The sequence below is a fragment of the Mixophyes fleayi genome, chromosome 1, assembly GCF_038048845.1.
Source record: "Mixophyes fleayi isolate aMixFle1 chromosome 1, aMixFle1.hap1, whole genome shotgun sequence".
Taxonomy (NCBI): Eukaryota; Metazoa; Chordata; class Amphibia; order Anura; family Limnodynastidae; genus Mixophyes; species Mixophyes fleayi.
Window position 1 is genome coordinate 95072192 of NC_134402.1, and position 18734 is coordinate 95090925.

At 38.6% G+C, this 18734-nt stretch overlaps 1 protein-coding gene across 17 annotated transcripts in view; it reads right to left on the reverse strand.

Annotated features, from left to right (window-relative positions):
• RAPGEF2 (Rap guanine nucleotide exchange factor 2) overlaps positions 1 to 18734 on the reverse strand; it is a 238563-nt gene that overhangs the window by 37529 nt on the left and 182300 nt on the right. For all 17 annotated transcript variants that reach the window (XM_075198125.1, XM_075198102.1, XM_075198094.1 and 14 more), the window contains one exon: positions 3142 to 3273. In XM_075198125.1, coding sequence (XP_075054226.1) covers positions 3142 to 3273 — 132 coding nt within the window. The remainder of the gene's footprint in view (positions 1 to 3141; positions 3274 to 18734) is intronic.

Sequence of the window (18734 nt, forward strand, 5' to 3'; positions counted from 1 at the left end):
TTAACCAAATAAGCTTGTCTCTTCCTTAATGAGTGTTTCTTCCATGCAAAATGATTTACATACAAAATTCAGGAGTGAAATTAATATTTAAAGAGGTCTGTTATGAGATCAATGCTGAGGGCCATCTGAAGATGCAGTTTCATGATTTATTCACATCTGGAAAAAAGATAGGTCTGCAGTATTTTTTCTCTCCAAACAACCAACTTCTCAGGGTTGCCATTATATTCTGTGGTAATATGAACGTAAAATGATGAGGGGGGGGGGGGGGGGGGGGGGGGAAATCGCCAGAATATAGTGTCTACTAGGATTAGTTATTTAACCAAGATGTTGATTAGGCAAGAGGGAACCATCCTTCAAACTGAATTGCTGGCTGTCTAATTGGAGGCCCTTATTTAACATGACAGCCCATGTATTACTCAGTCATAATTCACATTTATCTAACTTGTATCTATGGCTTTGAATATGCATGAGGTCATCTGCTACAACATGCTAATACAGTTTAGTCAAATGTTTTTGCTCTTTTAATCATAGTACATCTTTAAATGGTCATTAAAACAAATTAAATTACATATTACCATAGTAAAAATTGTGGCAACCATTTGTTAGGCTCTCATTATACTAGAAAAACTAGATTGTTTTGTTTTTTCATAAATAAAATAGTACACTGAACTTAACCACAGCACTTGCAATCTGACCGCTTGGAGACCTCTCAGTAAATGGAGTATAATACATGTGTATAAACCTACACCAGTACAGTAGTATAATTTCTTTAAACACAATATCTAAATACTACAAAGTACAACAAAGCTCAGTAAAAAAGGGTGTTTCATCAAACTTAATTATAGTTGAGTCTCCTTTCCATATTGAAATAAAAGAAAATGTAATCTGTAGAAATCAGTAAAAGATAAAGATAAGCATATCTTTAGTTATGTTAATATGGTTACATGCATCTAGAGGAAAACAAGGGACTGTCTTTTTAAAACCAAAATCCATGGTGTCACAGACAGTTTCCACTGTCCCAGGGGTGGGGCTTACGGGGAAGCGGGTATGGTTTGTAATACACACAGGTGAGGTTTGCACAGATTAGCGGTGGTGCTTGTGTCCCAATTTCAATTCTACATTAGCACTATAATCCAGAAAAGGGCAGTGGGAGAGTTGACGGGGGGGGGGGGGGGGGGCCCATCTAGTGGGTGGTGGTGGGGTGTATGTTTTATTCCTACTGGTTTACTCTGCTTTGTTGCCAGTTCCTCCAGCAGGAGACAGATTCAGCAGGCTCTTGAGCAGCTGGAAGTGTAGATTTCTCCATGTGGGGTAAGTAAGGCTGCATTGCCATGTACCACCAGGTCTTTCAGCTCATCTTGAGCTGGCATAAAGCACCATACAGGTTTTTCCAGCACATTGCATCTGCCAAATTTGGATTCAGTAGTTCAGGTCTCCAAGCACCAACTTAATTACAAACAGATTCACAAAGCTGCCCATAAACCGTGTACAGGACGGGGCTTTCTGAAGCCATCTGCCAGCTCAAGATGGGCTGCAGAGGACTGCAATAATTGGCAATGCAATTCTTTTCTATCATATCTAAATATCTATGGAGAATCCTGCAATAGTGGGATGATCAGTGCTGTTGTAAATGTACTTCTACATTCATTGCATAAGCATTTAAGCCTTGATCTTTTGGAATGAAATCATTGTTTATTTGAAAAACTATTTGCTACTGCTTCTTAATAAACAAGCACTTAGATGCAACAACGGAGGTCATGTGTCAGACATTAATAGCTACACATGTCATTTAACACTCAGACAAACACAGTGTTTACACTGCTCTGTTCACCTTGAAAACCCAATAGTCTTTTTATACCTTTAACCTCCTGAGTGCCAGTGAGTCATGTGATCCTAAAAGGAATCCAACCTATTAGTGCTTTGGTCACCCTGGCTGTATAACAGGATATTGTCGTCAAGGTCAGACTAAAATAGATGTGAGTCAGCATTAAAACAAGTGAACTTCGGCTCAGAAAGATGTAGCTATGGCTCTGAAATAGTTTAAATCACTCCCAAGGGTAACACAATGTGCTAATGTTCCCCATTTATTATGTGACTATCATATAAATCATCCAAAATGTGTGACTGCTTAAAATCAGATTGACAGACATACAAATTCAAACCCCCTGCAACAGTATACATTGTATGACTTATAGGAACAAATAACACACAGATACTCTATGGTGCAAGCTGGCACTATAGAGTGACGTGCTTGAAATAAGTTTATATGGGTGTTACTGGGCCTGCAGTCATGCTTTGTAGAAATATGAAGTCATGCTCTTAGTCAGTGGGAATGGTATCGGTCAATGCATACCTGCAACATTTAAGTATCCTGCACCGGGACAAGGAGGTGTGGCCACATCACGCTGGGGGCGTGGTCACAACCTCAAGGGCATACATGGCACTTTTTCAAGTGCTAGGCTGCCTGTGCTCTCATCCAAACACCTCCATTGCCGGACGCATCAGTGCCATCGCGACAAAGCTGTGCTGATCGGGAGGGTGGAACAGAGCATACAAATCAGGACAGTTCGGAAGTATGGTCAATGTGCAGCTGCAGTTAGCAAATTGAGAGGTATACAGGAGCAATCATCAGTTTACTAACAGAGGTCTACATTTATATGCGATTACAAGGCGCGTAAAATTTCTGTGATGTGTGGGCATGGAATTCCATTGTGACTTCTAAAAGCATTATAGAATATACATTAGGGATACATTATCCCCTATATAGTATATTTTATTATACTCAACATTATACAAAAGTCTTATGCTATCAGCGCACTGAAGAATTCAGATGTGTCAGACATCACATCTTGTGTGGAGAATATGGTTGCTTTCTATTATGTTGTGTGCAGGGAGGTAAGTGACCAATGTGAGCTTTCAATTATATGATTAGTTAATTGCTTTGCTTCTGAACAAATCATTGCATTTGTGGGCAAAAAGTCCTCCACACACATTCCAATCTGATGTGGTGCAATTAGCTTTAATCCGTGTAGTACAAGTTACACTAATGGATAGCTGCAGGTGACAGTACATCAGTTGTATTAGAACCATGAAAATGTACAATAATTAGCCAATCACTGAGAAGAGAGCCTCTGCTCTTACCTGGTAGATGTCAGACAAGCTGCTGCTCCCAGAATCACTAGTGATACTACATCCTGAGTGGCTGGAGGACACCTGGGTTACCTGTGGATGTAGGCTGTCTGTGATGTGCAGTTTAGTGAAATCAGCTGGGAGCTACAAGAAGAAACAAAAAAAGTAAACAATTAAAGTAAAGGTTTATCATTCTGCCTGTGCATGGAAAATGATATCCACTAGCTGTTATTAATATGATGAATTCATTTTGAGAGAAAATTAGAACACTCAGCCAAACAAGTGACAGCAGAGACATCCCACAATATCTACTATATGGAAGCCCTGCATATACTATCCACACACCAACATATCTCAGCACCTGGATTATTGATGATGCATATTCCCTGGAAGAATAATAATAATTCTATGTATTTTGACTGTTGAGAAGAAGCCATAAATTGGGGTATATGTTATATGGTATAGTTATGGTATAGTTATTATTACACTTGTGTCATCTAGTTCACATATAAGGTATAACACTGTACAGAAAAATGTAGAATTCAGATGCCGGTTGTTGAAATATAGAAGTCCGCATGACCTTCTGAGAAGTCAGGGAAGATATTCATCTATTGACAGAAAAAACTAAAAAGATGTAAGTGCCAAACGCCATTATAGGTGTACACCCTTTGCCCAGCCCTGCTATATAAACACTATACACTGGCAGTTTCTTAATATAGACATATCTTTTACTGATGTTTGCTACTTGGCAATCTGGTAAATTAGCAAGGATAATTAAAAGCACAAAATGGAAGCTGTGATATCCAGGCCCAACGTACAAGATAAGGCATACGTACAGAATAAATCAATGCCAATATGCATTACTACCTATTTAAGATAGGAGTAAATTATTTCCCTTTCAGGAAGAACAGCTGTATAAACCAATTAATGTACAAACTGAACTATGAGACTGAAACATATTTGCATGTGTTTTTTTAAATTCATTATGAAGTTAACCTATACATATACAGCATAGACACTATCGCAATGAAAGGGAACAGCGTTTAATTATGCAGAACGCAATTACTGCCAATTATCAGTTTGTCTCTTCATAAACGTGGATAGGCAAGTGGTTATTATAATTATGAAGACACTGAATGGACAAGTTCCATGAAATCTGCCAGCAGCCTATAAATCAAGCTGTATTCACCACGCTGAAACCACCTCTTCTCTTCCTCACGTGAGGCCGGAGCCCTCACCCACTAGCATCAAATGGAGCAGCTGCACTGACAAAGGGCAGGCACGGGCACGGGCACAGAAACACCATGTAAACTAGTATCTGATGAAATGATGAAAGTATCGTCAAGCATAAGCATAAAAAGCCTCCATTATGTTGAATAAAGTAAGATGTCAGACTTAGTACAGCAATCTGTTCTTGTAATATGCTTAACATTTTGGATGACTGAACCTCACACCATGTGCTGTTTTCTGAAATACTTACAATAATACCAGACCTGAAACGCACTAATCACACTGATTTCTCTTATATACATTTAAATACTCAGGCAGTGCAATAAAGTGTTACTGAATATATATTAATATGTAACGGTCAAGTACACACAAAAGAGGCAGCCATTTTATGGCCTCAACCACCATTATCAAAAAACAGCCTTTGAGCATCATACATCAGTGATGTCACTAGTTCCTAGTGAAATGACCGGATGTCTGCCCACAAAATGGCTGCCTGTAGTCTCTCTAGGCAAGTTACACTTTCATTGCTGAAATGACACATTCTCTAACACGACAAGTTTCTGCCAAGCCCCAGTTGGTATAATCTGACATAATTTATATGTCATACGTCCGCTTAGTAGAAGGGAAGTATTGTTACTATGTATTTTCTTACAATAACTGGAAATCTTTTAAAAATGGGTCACAATGCCATGTATACTTGCAAGTCAGCTGTGCAATAAACAAATCATATTTTATTATTGTACACATCCACTATTTACGTTATATTAACAGTACAGATTGAGCATGTCTCTTTGCGACACTTAAATTAGAAACAAAAACATTACAAGCAAACAAGGTAAATGCAAATACTAGTGAGACTGAAAAACACATTCCAAACGAGCCTTAGATATTTTAACATTTCAGCCATTAGTTTCCAACACTACTTCTCTGTGCAAAGGATCTAACTTATCAATTTAGTGTTTAAACTCGCAGTACATTACTTTATGATTGTTTGCAGCAGCAGCAGTTGAATGTGCCCTTAAACAGAACCCAGCTCCAGTGCTGCACAGCCAATAGCTTTGTCATTTATCGCCAGTAACATGATATCATAGCTTTGGCTGAGCGCCACATCGGCACTATTTATGCAGTGCGCAATTATATAAATACAGGGTCTATCTCATAAGCATTACAAGACTCTCAACTTCCTGTTTTAGTTTATTAAAACAGAACCTACTGCCAGAGACAAACCTGAAATTCTTAAAAATGTTTCCCTACATGTGTAAAGATAAAATCTATTTAGAAGTCTTACACATGATCCACTGTGTTGTCCTGAGGTGTGTACAGACCCATGGCAATGTGTTTATAATGCAGTTCTAATAGGAAACACAGAGGCACATTTCTAACAACTGGTGCTGAGTACAGCACATGTAACTGTGCCAAAAAGGGTCTCAAAAGGAGAAAAAAATCCAATTTATTTTTTATAAATCCTTCACTTCTTTGCTCCTTTCTGTGCAATTTGTTGCAACATATCCAGCCATGCCGATGTCTCCAGTCCACCCCTTTATCTCTTAATGAACACAAAGATTACTAATCCTGTTATTATCCACCACTGCTGGCTATGAAGAACGGAAGCTGTACATGCAATATTTTCTGATGTCCAAGCTTCTCCCTGTGCTCACGTTTAACAGTCCTATGTACTGACAAGGGGAACAAAGTTCCATATTTTTAGGTGCAATTTAGTCATGTTCCCAATGCATGATACTTGTAGCATAAAATGGCAACATACCCATCTGTAAATTAGCCATTACATATTCCAGGCAGCATAAATTTATCATTTTCTTTAAAGGGTCCAAACTATTCATAGGCAGCATGGTGACTTAGTGGTTAGCATTTCAGCCTCAGATCGCTGGTGTCATGAGTTAGTTTCCCATTGGCCTTATCTGTGTGGAGTTTGTATGTTCTCCCCGTGTTTGTGTGGGTTTCCTCTGGGTGCTCCGGTTTCCTCCCACAATCCAAAAACATACTAGTAGGTTAATTGGCTGCTATCTATTTGACCCTAGTCTGTCTGTCTGTCTGTGTGTGTGTGTGTTAGGGAATTTAGACAGTAAGCTCTATTGGGGCAGGGACTGATGTGAGTGTGTTCTCTGTATAGCACTGCGGAATTAGTGGCACTTTATAAATAAATAAATGATAATAATGATTCATATGACGGCAAGCAAGCAGATTTAAACAGAGAAAGATATATGGTGTGATGTTCTAGCTCCCATTTTCAAATCTGATGTAGCAATGTGTCAATCTGCAATTATTATAAGCCATGCAAAAGGTGAAAAGGTTAATTGCACAGAAAGCTGGCTGTGAATTTGAAATCAGAGCTTTACAGTTGTCAACAGGTTGAAAAGAAGCAAATTTACCAAATATTTACTAAGAAGTCTTCCTGACAAATGTCGGCCCCTAATTGTGCTCAGGATTCTTCGTATGCGTCAGCCAAGCTGCAGCTGCAATGTGGCTGTTATTCTGGCAGAGGTAACGGAAACGGGTACCTTGTGTAAATCTACTGTGAAGCTCTCACTTAATATCCATGCAGGTGCTATGTAACCTGGCATGAAAAAAGTAACATGTCTTAAAAACCACCATCTTTTCTATTGTATATACTTGTTACCCTGGTTACTCAAAGCCATGTCTTATGAAATGTAAATAATATATATATATATATATATATATATATATATATATCTCTATCAAACAGGGCTCCGGACCTGGAATCACCAAATATATTAGGAAACACCAGTCATCAAGGGTCTAAACCAGCACTACATATGCACAAGAACAGGGCCACATTTCGGTTATAACTATGTTCTTGAGGGAGGCGTACTATGAAATAAATAAATCATTGTGAATTTTGCATCAGACCTTTTTCGGGGCCACCAACAAGACTTTGATGAAGGCAGCATCTGGCCAGCATGCCTCCAGGTGGACAGCCCTGCTTGAAAGCATTTGATACCTTCTCAATCTAAAATATTCACAAAAAGACAACTGGGCCAAAGAAAACAAAAACCAGGGTCTATACGGTCGTACTTTTCAAACGTGTACCAAAAAGGGAACTTTGCCAAGCTTATATTTGCATTTAATTTCCATTTTTGTTTAAACTGTATAATAAGCATGCTATTGCTGCAAATTTGCATTTATTGTCTATGTATGAGCCAACTTCTGAGAGTAAGAGAGGAAACATTTCCATACATCCATAACTAGATGTGCTTTAGACATGACAAAATGGGACACATTATTTACTTGGGACTCTTCCCGATCAAACCAGTTGCTAATCAAATACAGTACAACAAATTTTAATATTTAATATATAAAAGTCTAATGTCCTCTTAATATAAAATATGATAAATTAGCTCCTAGTTTCACAAAACTTTGCAAATTTTAGAGGTCTACAAATAAAGTATCCAGATCCCGCCTGCCTCCATTTATCTTTCCGTACATGCCCCCAAAACTAATATTACTCAACGGCCTGTCATTTATTAAAGCTGCAATATACATTCCACAACCAAATTTACTATGTGCTTACTGTACTATGACACAACCTACCAATTAGGGAGTAATCAGACACTTAAAAGACATGTAAAGATGATGCCCATTTATCATCTGGTATAATGCATATTCATTCATTGACTATGGAAGGCAAACAAGGAAAAGCGTATCGGTTGCAGGGTTCAGTGATTTAACAGCAGACGTCAATACATGTAATTACACGTAACAAACTAATTTCCATTGATCCTACTTAAAGGCATAATTCAGACTGACATGTTTGGCGGCTTTGTAAACTGTGATACAGATATTTAATAAATGCCTATGTATAAAATTATTACGCATTTCAAATATAGATTGTTCTTCCAATGGGAGTTTTAAGAGGAGCATATGGAATGAGAACATGTTCAAACAGTTGTGTAGATAAGCAAATATACATCCACTATTTTATTAGAAAAGGCTGTCATTGGTTTGCAGCGATGCTTCTTAGTATTTTATTTAGCTTTTTGGACCTTGTGTCACATTATAACAGGTTGTTAGTGCTGTCAAAGACAACCTTTAGGGCACATATTCATGGGCAGCTGTGTAGTAGCCAGTGGGGTGTTGCCCTGTGCTGTTAGGGCAACTAAATGAGCCAGAGAGAAGTCTGTGCTATGGCAACCTCTACTTGCACTTCCCCACTGCAGTTTAGTAACCTGGTGGGGTGTTGATGTGTAATTTATCATCATCACACATTCTAGTAAAGGGTCACCTTGCTCTCAGACTACATCCATTTGGAAATAAATTTACACAGAGAAGACTGCACAGAAAATGTGTCAAGCTGAATACAAAACATACGCAATAGACTAGTCAATCTGAGTAGAATGACAAACCTACAAAGTTTAATTACCAAAATATCATGTCAGCCCTGCAGATGTGTCATATATTTGTGTTTGGAGGTGAGGAGTATTGTAAGAAAACAGGAGTTTGCGCGTTCACACAGATTTTCTAAATATGCAGAAGGACCTCTGCGTCTGCTCTAAATAGACTTGATGTAACTTACAAATATGTTCTTATGAAATAACCTTTCTGGATATTTGTTTATACAATGTTATAAAATAAGAGCTTTACATCACATATGGCAGACTTTGATTGTATATGACTAGTAATGCAGAAATAACCCCAACACTGGGCAGTAGTATTTAGAACATAGATTTCTAGATTATTTTATCTCACGTTGTAGATTATTTTAAAAAGATCAGTTGATGATGGTGATGGCTATGAAGGAAGTCTAGTGTCAGACATGGATGGTACTTTAATACCTCCTACAGCGGCACACAATGAATGTAATTTCTTAACTGATACATACACATAGGCACAGAGAGATAGTGAAGGATTTGGGAAAATAGATTGACAGCTCAGATCATAGTAATACTCAATGCGGGAGCTCACAGGCTGGTACCAACACACTTAAATACAAACAAAGCTTTATTGTACAAGACATTATTCCACTATGTTTTGCTATTTGTACATTGACAATTCAATTCATTATGTGCATCACATCATAGGGAAAATGTAGTAAATAGAGGTCACAAAATTAATCTCTTTAAATGAAATTGCTGCAGTATATGATGCAAGTTGTACTGTTCCATCTTACTTCGTATGGGCGGCCACACCTCCGACCAGCAAAGGCAATACATGCCAAAGTAAAGTCTGCTCTATTTAAATCAACAGGCTCTGTTTAAAATAATGTTGCTCACTAGGCATACCATTACTGTTTCCATATGTTAAATGGTAGCAGTTTGTTATGAGTGAGAGAAGTTTGTGTTCAAATGCAAGCAAGGGTGTCTTATGAAGCTGAAAATCCAGGCTAAAATAAACTTTTCCATTACTGCAGCGGTCAGAAACAAGTGAATCATATTCTCTGTAAGTCTCTATTCATCCTGTACAAACACAGACCACACTGCTCTTACAGAAAGTAACAGCAAGCACTACTTTGCTATAAGCTATCCGACACCAGCTAGCTAGAAATGAATGTTTTCATTGAGAAGGCTGATCCCCCATTTTATATTTGCATGTCTATAATATAAGGGGAGCTAAGTATAGGGTAATTCTGTTCACCCCGCTCCCATTCTAGTCAATGATCCCTTGCTCTGCATTTCTTTAGTTAGCGCTTTAAATGAATGCTGAACCCAAGTATATGCTTTAATACAGAATACCTTTGATCGGCTCCTGTATTTCTGCTAAATATTTGTAGTATGCTATTATCTGACATTGTGTTTTACTGAATGTTATCATCAAAAAGAGAGAGCTTGGTAAACTTAAGCTGGGTACACTCTACACAGTTTTCATCCAATAATCGGCTAAATCAGCCGACATATGACAGCTCGTTCAAAAGTCGGGTCAGTGTGTGCAGTGACACGATGGTCGAAAGTCTGCCCAAATGGACGATTGTCACCTCATCTGGTTGGTCGTACCGTTTAATATTTTCGTTCCAATCTCGTTTCCGCTGTGTAGTGTGTATAAACTTCCGACCGATCCACAACAGTGAGTACAAAATTACAGTCATTGCTCACGATCACATGGCTGTAAAAAGTCGCTAAAGGGACCATCGATCGCATGTAAAATCGCTCGGCATAAAAAGTTGGTTGAAATTTCTGTAGTGTGTACCCAGCTTCAGTAAGAATTTCTAGAACATTGTAAAACTCTTTTGTAACATATTTGTGTGTGTCGGAGATGATGAGAGTTGAAATCCAGTAGCAGGTGGAGGTTTGTGTCTGGATATTCTTGGTTCACAGTGAGAGAGTGACTCAAACTCATCTATAAATATATTACAAGAACAGAGTTGATGAAGCAGGAACACACACAGCACTGGAGTTATTCAATTATATAAAGCAAGTGATCTTGCAGGTTACACCACCCATCACACATGTGGCAGTAATAATTGGTGGCATTTATTACTAATCTCCAAAAGGCCCATGAGTCTTAAAAGACCAAATATATAACAGAACTTCTTACATTTCATTTTTCACAATGGAAAGCCTTATTAACGACCAAATGCAAGACCATAACTACTGTATTTGTTTTATTGATTGGTGAACAGAGACTTAAAGCCCATTGAATGAGACAATTGAAAAGTCCATTTTACAAATAATTCATCCAGGGTATGTCTTTTGTCTTTATATGAAAGTGTAGTAGACAAAGCATTTTAAACTTCCACCCAAGGAGACTTTAATGGTTTTCTCCACCTGCCTGACTTTTGGCCCTTACAAACCATTCTATAGCTCTTACTGACTACAGTGCTTAATCTAATTAATTCTACCGTAATGGTCAAGCAGAGTTGGTGTATTTTTGTTTACAGGACAAAAAGCTCTGGGGCTGGATTTACTAAGCTGCAGGTTTGAAAAAGTGGGGATGTTGCCTATAGCAACCAATCAGATTCTAGCTTTCATTTATTTAGTACCTTCTACAAAATGAAAGCTAGAATCTGATTGGTTGCTGTAGGCAACATCCCCACAGCTTAGTAAATCTAGCCCCTGGTCTCTCCTGCACTCTGCATTCAATATAACTGTATCCAGAGCTGTAGACTGGGCAGGGAAGACAAAAGTAATCACATGTGATGATCAGCACAGAAGGAAGCCACAACTGTACAGCAATGCATGTATTACAAGATGAACAAGAGGATTTTAAGCCAATAAATCCAAGTAAGCAGAGGAGGACAACAGCTTTAGACTTACATGTATATATGTAGAATATAATAACCACTCCAGGTTCTCTCATCTTAGAAACGCAGCCTCACATGAGTGCACCTTTTATTACAGCACACTGATAACTAGAGTTCGATAACAATCCAAACTAATCATCCCAATATGTACTTCCACTTACTGTTATTCCTAACCATCATCTTTATCTAGCTTAAAGACAAAGCACTGCATGCAGCCTCGTACAGTCCTTTACCCATCAGTCCCCTCCCTGACTTTGTTATTATCTAGCTCACTGACGGGACAACCTCCAGCCTATCACATGTAGATCGCACTGGAAGAAGATTAGAAAGAGTAAGTCCGCTAAAGTCTTCCGTAGGTACAGACTTTTTGACCTGTGAATTTAACAATTTAACTATGATGTCTATTAAGAAGTACTAGTTTCTAGTGCATACAAAAAAAATAAAATAAATCAACCATGGTCTGTAAGGCCACTGCTTGGTTTTTGAGAGCCAAGTGGAGAAGAGACAGATGCGTAGAATTCACTGCTCTGTATGTAAGATGGAAGGCCATTGCACACAGATGCTTTATTGGATGATGTAACAGCAAATGTAGAACATGGTCTATTTTACCCTGCCTGTAAAGGGCCCATATGCCCAGTCAGTCTGTCTCTCAACAAAGATGAGTGACTTCCCTAGTGCAAGGACATGCATACAGTATCAGGGGTTTGCCTTAGTCAGAAGCTCCAGGGCTTACGCAGGGGCTATTAATGTCAAATTTGAGCGAAGGGATAGAAAAGGTAGTAGAAGGTTTATTTATTCATCAAAGGTAAACCTACCATCAGCTTTTTACTCAAAATTAACCCAGAGCTGTGGAGTCCACATTAATGACATGCCAGCCCCCATGGGAGCGGCCACCCAGTGGTGGTAAGTGACCAGCCCCTCCCCCAGGACCCTATGTAGCTGTAACAGTGACATGAAGATTTATACAAAAGAAAGCAGATTACAATGGACTGACTCCACAACACTTCTTTTACACGTAAAAATACAAGCTCTGACATTCAGTTAGATTTTATTGTCTCTTCACAGGTGACTCAAAAGGTGTTATTTTTTTAATCAAATTTCTGATAAGCGTTATTGAGTTATGTTACATATAAACACATATACATCATTTACAGGAAGCAAAGCATTAAGCATTCAAATGTTTTCCCCTTGGCTCTGAAATACTTAAATCAAATTTATAAAGCACTTAAATAACATGACAGGCTTTACATTTGTTCTGTATTTTCACACAAAAGGGACAAAGACTGTATTAATTTATAAGGCATTATCCAAATGAACAATATATTCCCTTTTATACAAACCTCTTGGCACTTGAATAAAATCATTATGCATAAGTAGGTAAGCTCTAACCATGACCATTCATTTTCCAGAAATTAAGAATATGCAAATCCTAATACTATGATTCCCGCTAGATGTATTCCTCTATGAAATCCAACCATGTTGGTCCACAATACTATAAACAACCCCCACTGGTTTTGCTCTGGATAAATGAAGCTGCCAGTATAGGTTTTAAACCAGGTGATTTCCAGTCATCTATGCTCTCTGAAGCAGTTCACAGCCTCCCACCACCCATCTCACCTCTAGCTGACAATCTGCTCGCACAAGCAGTCCCAGGCAGAAGCTTTTCTTCTGCAGTTTTATGTGAGGAACGTGGTGACAAAGTGAGTTCAAAGAGATATACAGGAAAGAGAGCGGAGGTACCCTCCCCTATACTTCAGTTACCACACTCCTCACAGGAAGGGAACCAGGACAATATAGATCTGGTCACATAGTACCAGCCACTGATGATTGAGCAGGGACTAACCTCCACTAATGTAATGCAGGAAAGGTTCTCCCCTTGCTTTATATCAGTGGTCAGGGAACAGGGGTAAATTACCCCAAATGGGGTAAAAATGATATTCCTGGGGGTAATGCTGCCGATTCACATGCTGTCAGTTGGATTGTAGATGCCTTTAAATGTGAAATTGCTGTTGTACCAGAAGAGCCTCAAGGGTTGGCAGAGGCACTTCTTGAGCTTCGATGCAATAATGAAGCACGTATTGCATTTGAAAACAAAGTAGATCTGTCATATTTTGTATGTGAACAGCTGCAAATGCATTCAAAATTACACATGAGGAGGCAGTCAAAAAGTTGCTGCCTTTTGCACAGTACACTAAAGAACATAAAAACAAAGCAGAGAAATCGATTGGATGCTGAAGACTGTATCCAAGTTGCTCTGACATCAAAATGCCCCAATATTGATGATCTCGTATCAAAAATGAAGCAACATAATTTCTCCAAAACCTGAAGTTTTGAATTTGAAGCTTCCAAAGAAATTTTGAATAGATTCAATAACATTGTGAATTCCAATAATTAATATATGATTTCCTTCCTTTCAAATCAAGGGGGTAACGTCGGTGTATCTAAATATATTTGGGGGTAAAAGGTAAAAAAGTTCCCTGACCCCTGCTTTATATGGAAGGAACAGACGGGTTCTGGATGTTCAATATAATCTGCAAACACTTGTAACATTTATTATTGTTTCAACTTTTACTTAATACATTGCTTTATCTTTATGGCTCCTTTCTGTGCTGCTCAGCAAAATGACACAGCTCTGCCCTCCTCTCTGTATTGGATACAATTATATACAGAGAACATCTTTGTGACATATCCACGGGCACCTATGGTGTACACTACCTGCCGATATAAAGACATGGTTGTAAGGCACAGACAGACAGAAGAAAGATGAAGCAATGTATACTGTAAAAGTAGAAGGTGGAAACCGCTTCAACTTTACACAAAGCCCGAAAAAATGAACAAACAAGTGAGTAGGAGGTGCTCCTTGCAAAGTTATTTTTTTGCTTTTTTCTTTTGCCATATAAAGATCTCCAGATTAAATTTACTCCCAGAGCATCTAATATATTGTTCAGAAAGTCCAAGTCCAGTGGTTCCCAAGCTGTTGCAGTTTGCGGCACCCTTAAGAGTCTCCATAATTGTTTCAAGGCACCCCTCCAAAATAATTACTGAGCAGTCCTGTGTTATAAGTAGTTGGGTCAAAAAATGTAATAAGTATTTAGGTCAGGACAGAAATACTTATTTAGTTGTATGAAAAAATAATACACATAAATTTAAGGGAAAATAATATTTTTATATGTATTTTTTCAATTATATTTCTGTCAAAGAATAATTTACAGCTAACTCACACTGTGGCCTCCTTCATCTCCACACACCCTCCTGCGCATAGCCACGCACACCCTGTGCCCTCCTGCGCATAGCCACGCACACCCTGTGCCCTCCTGCGCATAGCCAAGCACACCCTGTGCCCTCCTGCGCATAGCCACGCACACCCTGTGCCCTCCTGCGCATAGCCACGCACACCCTGTGCCCTCCTGCGCATAGCCACGCACAGCCTGTGCCCTCCTGCGCATAGCCACGCACAGCCTGTGCCCTCCTGCGCATCCACTCACTCTGCCCCCTCCACATCCACTCACTCTGCCCCCTCCACATCCACTCACACTGCCCCCTCCACATCCACTCACTCTGCCCCCTCCACATCCACTCACTCTGCCCCCTCCACATCCACTCACTCTGCCCCCTCCACATCCACTCACTCTGCCCCCTCCACATCCACTCACTCTCATTATTTTGCCCCTCCATTGCCATTTCCTAACTGCATTTCCCTCCGTTTCTTTACTTGCCATACTTGACCTTCTTTCTTCTATTTCTTATGTCTTTTCTTCTGTCTTACCAATTCGGTGGTGCCTGGGATCTAGCATCCTCTCTCCTGCCGCTTGTCACTGAATGTCGGGCGTGATGATGTCACGCCCAACATTTAGTGAGAAACGAGGAAGAAGGAGGATGCACCCTTGTGACAGCGCCGGGGCACCCCTAGGAGTCGCAGCGCACACTTTGGGAACCGCAGTCCTAGTCACTTAAGCTGGGTGCACACCTATGCAATCGTGCATTTTTGTGATTACAGTTTATAAATGCACTAGGAACAGATTAATTAACTGGGGTTATCATTTGGTAGGCTGCATCTGAAAAACCACTTCATGTGCCTGCTTTTCTTACTTACTTTAATAAACAGTGAATATTTCCACATACTTATAATTGTTACATATAACTTCATCTGCTTTACTTTAGAAACGTATCCCAAAAAAAATAATCTTCCATTTTCTGAAATGTCAAACTACCAGGAGTCAGAATGACCATGTTCATAGGAAATTTAACTAGACAGATAAAAATAGGACATTGCAAGGTGCATTGTCCCGGTGTTGTCAATGGAGATCAATGAGAGCAAAGGTTACTGTTATAAAGCATTTATTAAGTTACTACCTAGTGTTTAAGCAGCCACTTATAAGCGCTATGGTAGAGGATAAGCCTTCTGTGCTCCCTATGTGCTACCCTTGGTAGTACAAGCATTCTGTTACGTCTCCCCCTTATTGATCCATATACATTGGGTCAATGTTAAAATGCCAATTCCTTTTTTACTTTAGTCTTGTTCCATCATTTATGTACAATGAATGACAATCGTCAATGGATTACTTGGTCTGTACAGTAATTAGTATCATACATTGTAGTCTAGGGATAACCAGATATTAAGCAATATGGATCCCAAATGGTTGCGGATGTGTACAGATTTTTAGTGTTATTCAGCATGCAAGTCTGCACGTTTCATTTCTTGTAACGATATCCTAAAATATGTTTATTTGTCACAAATTTTGGCTATTTTTTGTGGAAAAATCAAAACAATAGAAAAATATATATTTCTTATGAAATTTCCTTTTCTTGGTACGGAGATGAGGGAGTGTTCAACCAGGTTTGTCTGTAAAAAACAAACAAAAAACCCAACACAACACCCCTAAACGTGTGTTTTTCACAAATCTACTGAGGATGTCCTGCCAGTTATTCATTGAACGCTCTGTGATATGTACAGAATTTATAGCTTTCACTTGGTCCCACAAGAATCTTTCTCAAACAAGACAGGCAAATTGCTTTGGAATCACTAGTACTAAATAAACCAAGGAAAAAAAAACTGTTAGTCAATAATAAATCATGCAGACATTAGCATACATCTGTATAATGACAAAATATATAGCCTCCCTATATCTCTTCCATGTATTCACAAGGATATAAAAAAGTAATTTATGGGAGATCTGTTGTATCCTAACTCACTGCTTGGCACAAGGTCTATAAATATAATAGAGCCTGCAACGTTCCTGTCCCTCAACCCAATACTCAGGGGGCTGGGGGGAACATATCCAAACACTTTATATTTACAGCTTTATTACATACAGCCATTATGTCCTTTACTACATTTTTCATGTCTGTTTAACATGATAATTTGAGAGCATTTGACAAAATTCGACAGTACCAAGAAAAGGAAATTTATTGTGAAAACATCAGTAGATATTAATACCATACTCATATTAGGATTTGGCAAAATAACAAAACCTATAACCAGAGATTCTGAAGTAATAATTTGGAACCAAATGGCAGCCCTCTTTTGCATAGTAAAGTTGCCCACTGACGTTAAAATGATGTGTTTAACAAAAGTTAAGTGCATGTAAACGGAAGTGAAGAAACAAATCTTTGTGTCAAATGAGGCTGTACATATTTGCATTTTATGTGCATTTAACTTGCGTTGCATAGCGTTTAAACACCAGTTGTTCCATCTCAGTGTGTCTGACATGTCAAGGAGAAAACTTACATTCATCACATTGAGCTGCATGCGATATGTTTGGCTCGTTAAAGATGCATGTTTGATAAAATGCACTGGTAAACACATTTAAACATGTATTAAATGCATACAAAAAAAAACACCAAAGCAACATGGTTAGAATTGCTGTGTCTCAGTGCTGGGGTCATGAGATGGATTCCTACGAGAACCCTATTTGTGTGGAGTTTGTATGTACTCCATGTGTTTGGTGGATTTCCTACTTGTGCTCCAGTTGCCTCCCACACTCCCAAAAACATAATGGTAGGTTAACTGGCTTCAGACAAATATAGACCCTAGGTCAGTGTGTGTGTGTGTGTGTGTGTGTGTGTGTGTGTGTGTGTGTGTGTGTGTGTGTGTGTGTGTGTGTGTGTGTGTGTGTGTGTGTGTGTGTGTCTGATGAGAATGACTACATATTCTCTGTACAACGCTGCGTAACACGATTGGCTCTATATATACGATAAATAAAATGTGCTTTAAACAACAGAGTATAAGCATGTGAAGCTTCAATTATACAAATCTGTATTACTTTTTTAAAAGCAATGATTCTGCATAAATAGTGAATGATAACATTCTGATTCAGTTAACCAAATACCAAGAGTTCTGTGAAACACAATTTTTTTTGATTCCCAAAATCAATTCCAGATTTCGTGCATCCCTGCTAATGGTTATCTAATTTTTTTTTTATATGTCATCAATTTACAAAGGGAGATAGACAGAACAGTAGAATATAGGAATAGTACTTTAAAAAGTATCCTAAAATGGTGACAATTTGCATCAACATCTTGAAACTACTTAGTATTAGATGTGAAATAATTGCCATTTAATCCTTGTCACTTAATTGTCACCATGACTTTTCAGCAGTTAGAAACTTTAATATGTTGCTAAGCAACGAGTAGACAGATCTGGAGGCAGCTGCTAAATAGTCTGCTACAATAGTTATCTCTGAAACCAGAGATAAAGCTGCAATAAACAAGGCAATGTATGGCTGTTAACTGTTTCACCATGGATAGATTATGATCACATAGGACAAAACTAACGCAGCACCACCTCTTCCTCTCTAAACCCGCTGCAGCACATACATGACAAACACCTTAGCATAGCACAGCAGAGGATGTCCATGTTGCAGCATCACTAAGCAGTCTGACAAATATTTGTGCAGGATTCATTTATAGATAATATAATATATACTACAAACAAGAAAAACACAGCAGAAGTGTCAACAGCAGCTAAAAATAGATCTTCATATATTGTGTCTATATAAAGCTCCCCGCACCTTTTACAGTTTTAATTTTATTTCAATATGGAATCAAAATGATTTATTGGGTAGTTCTTTTCCTTCTAAATGCCAAATAAAAAAATTGACTTTGATTACATAATTATTCACCCCTTTTGCTCCCCCATGGTGCAATCAGTAGTCTTCAAGGG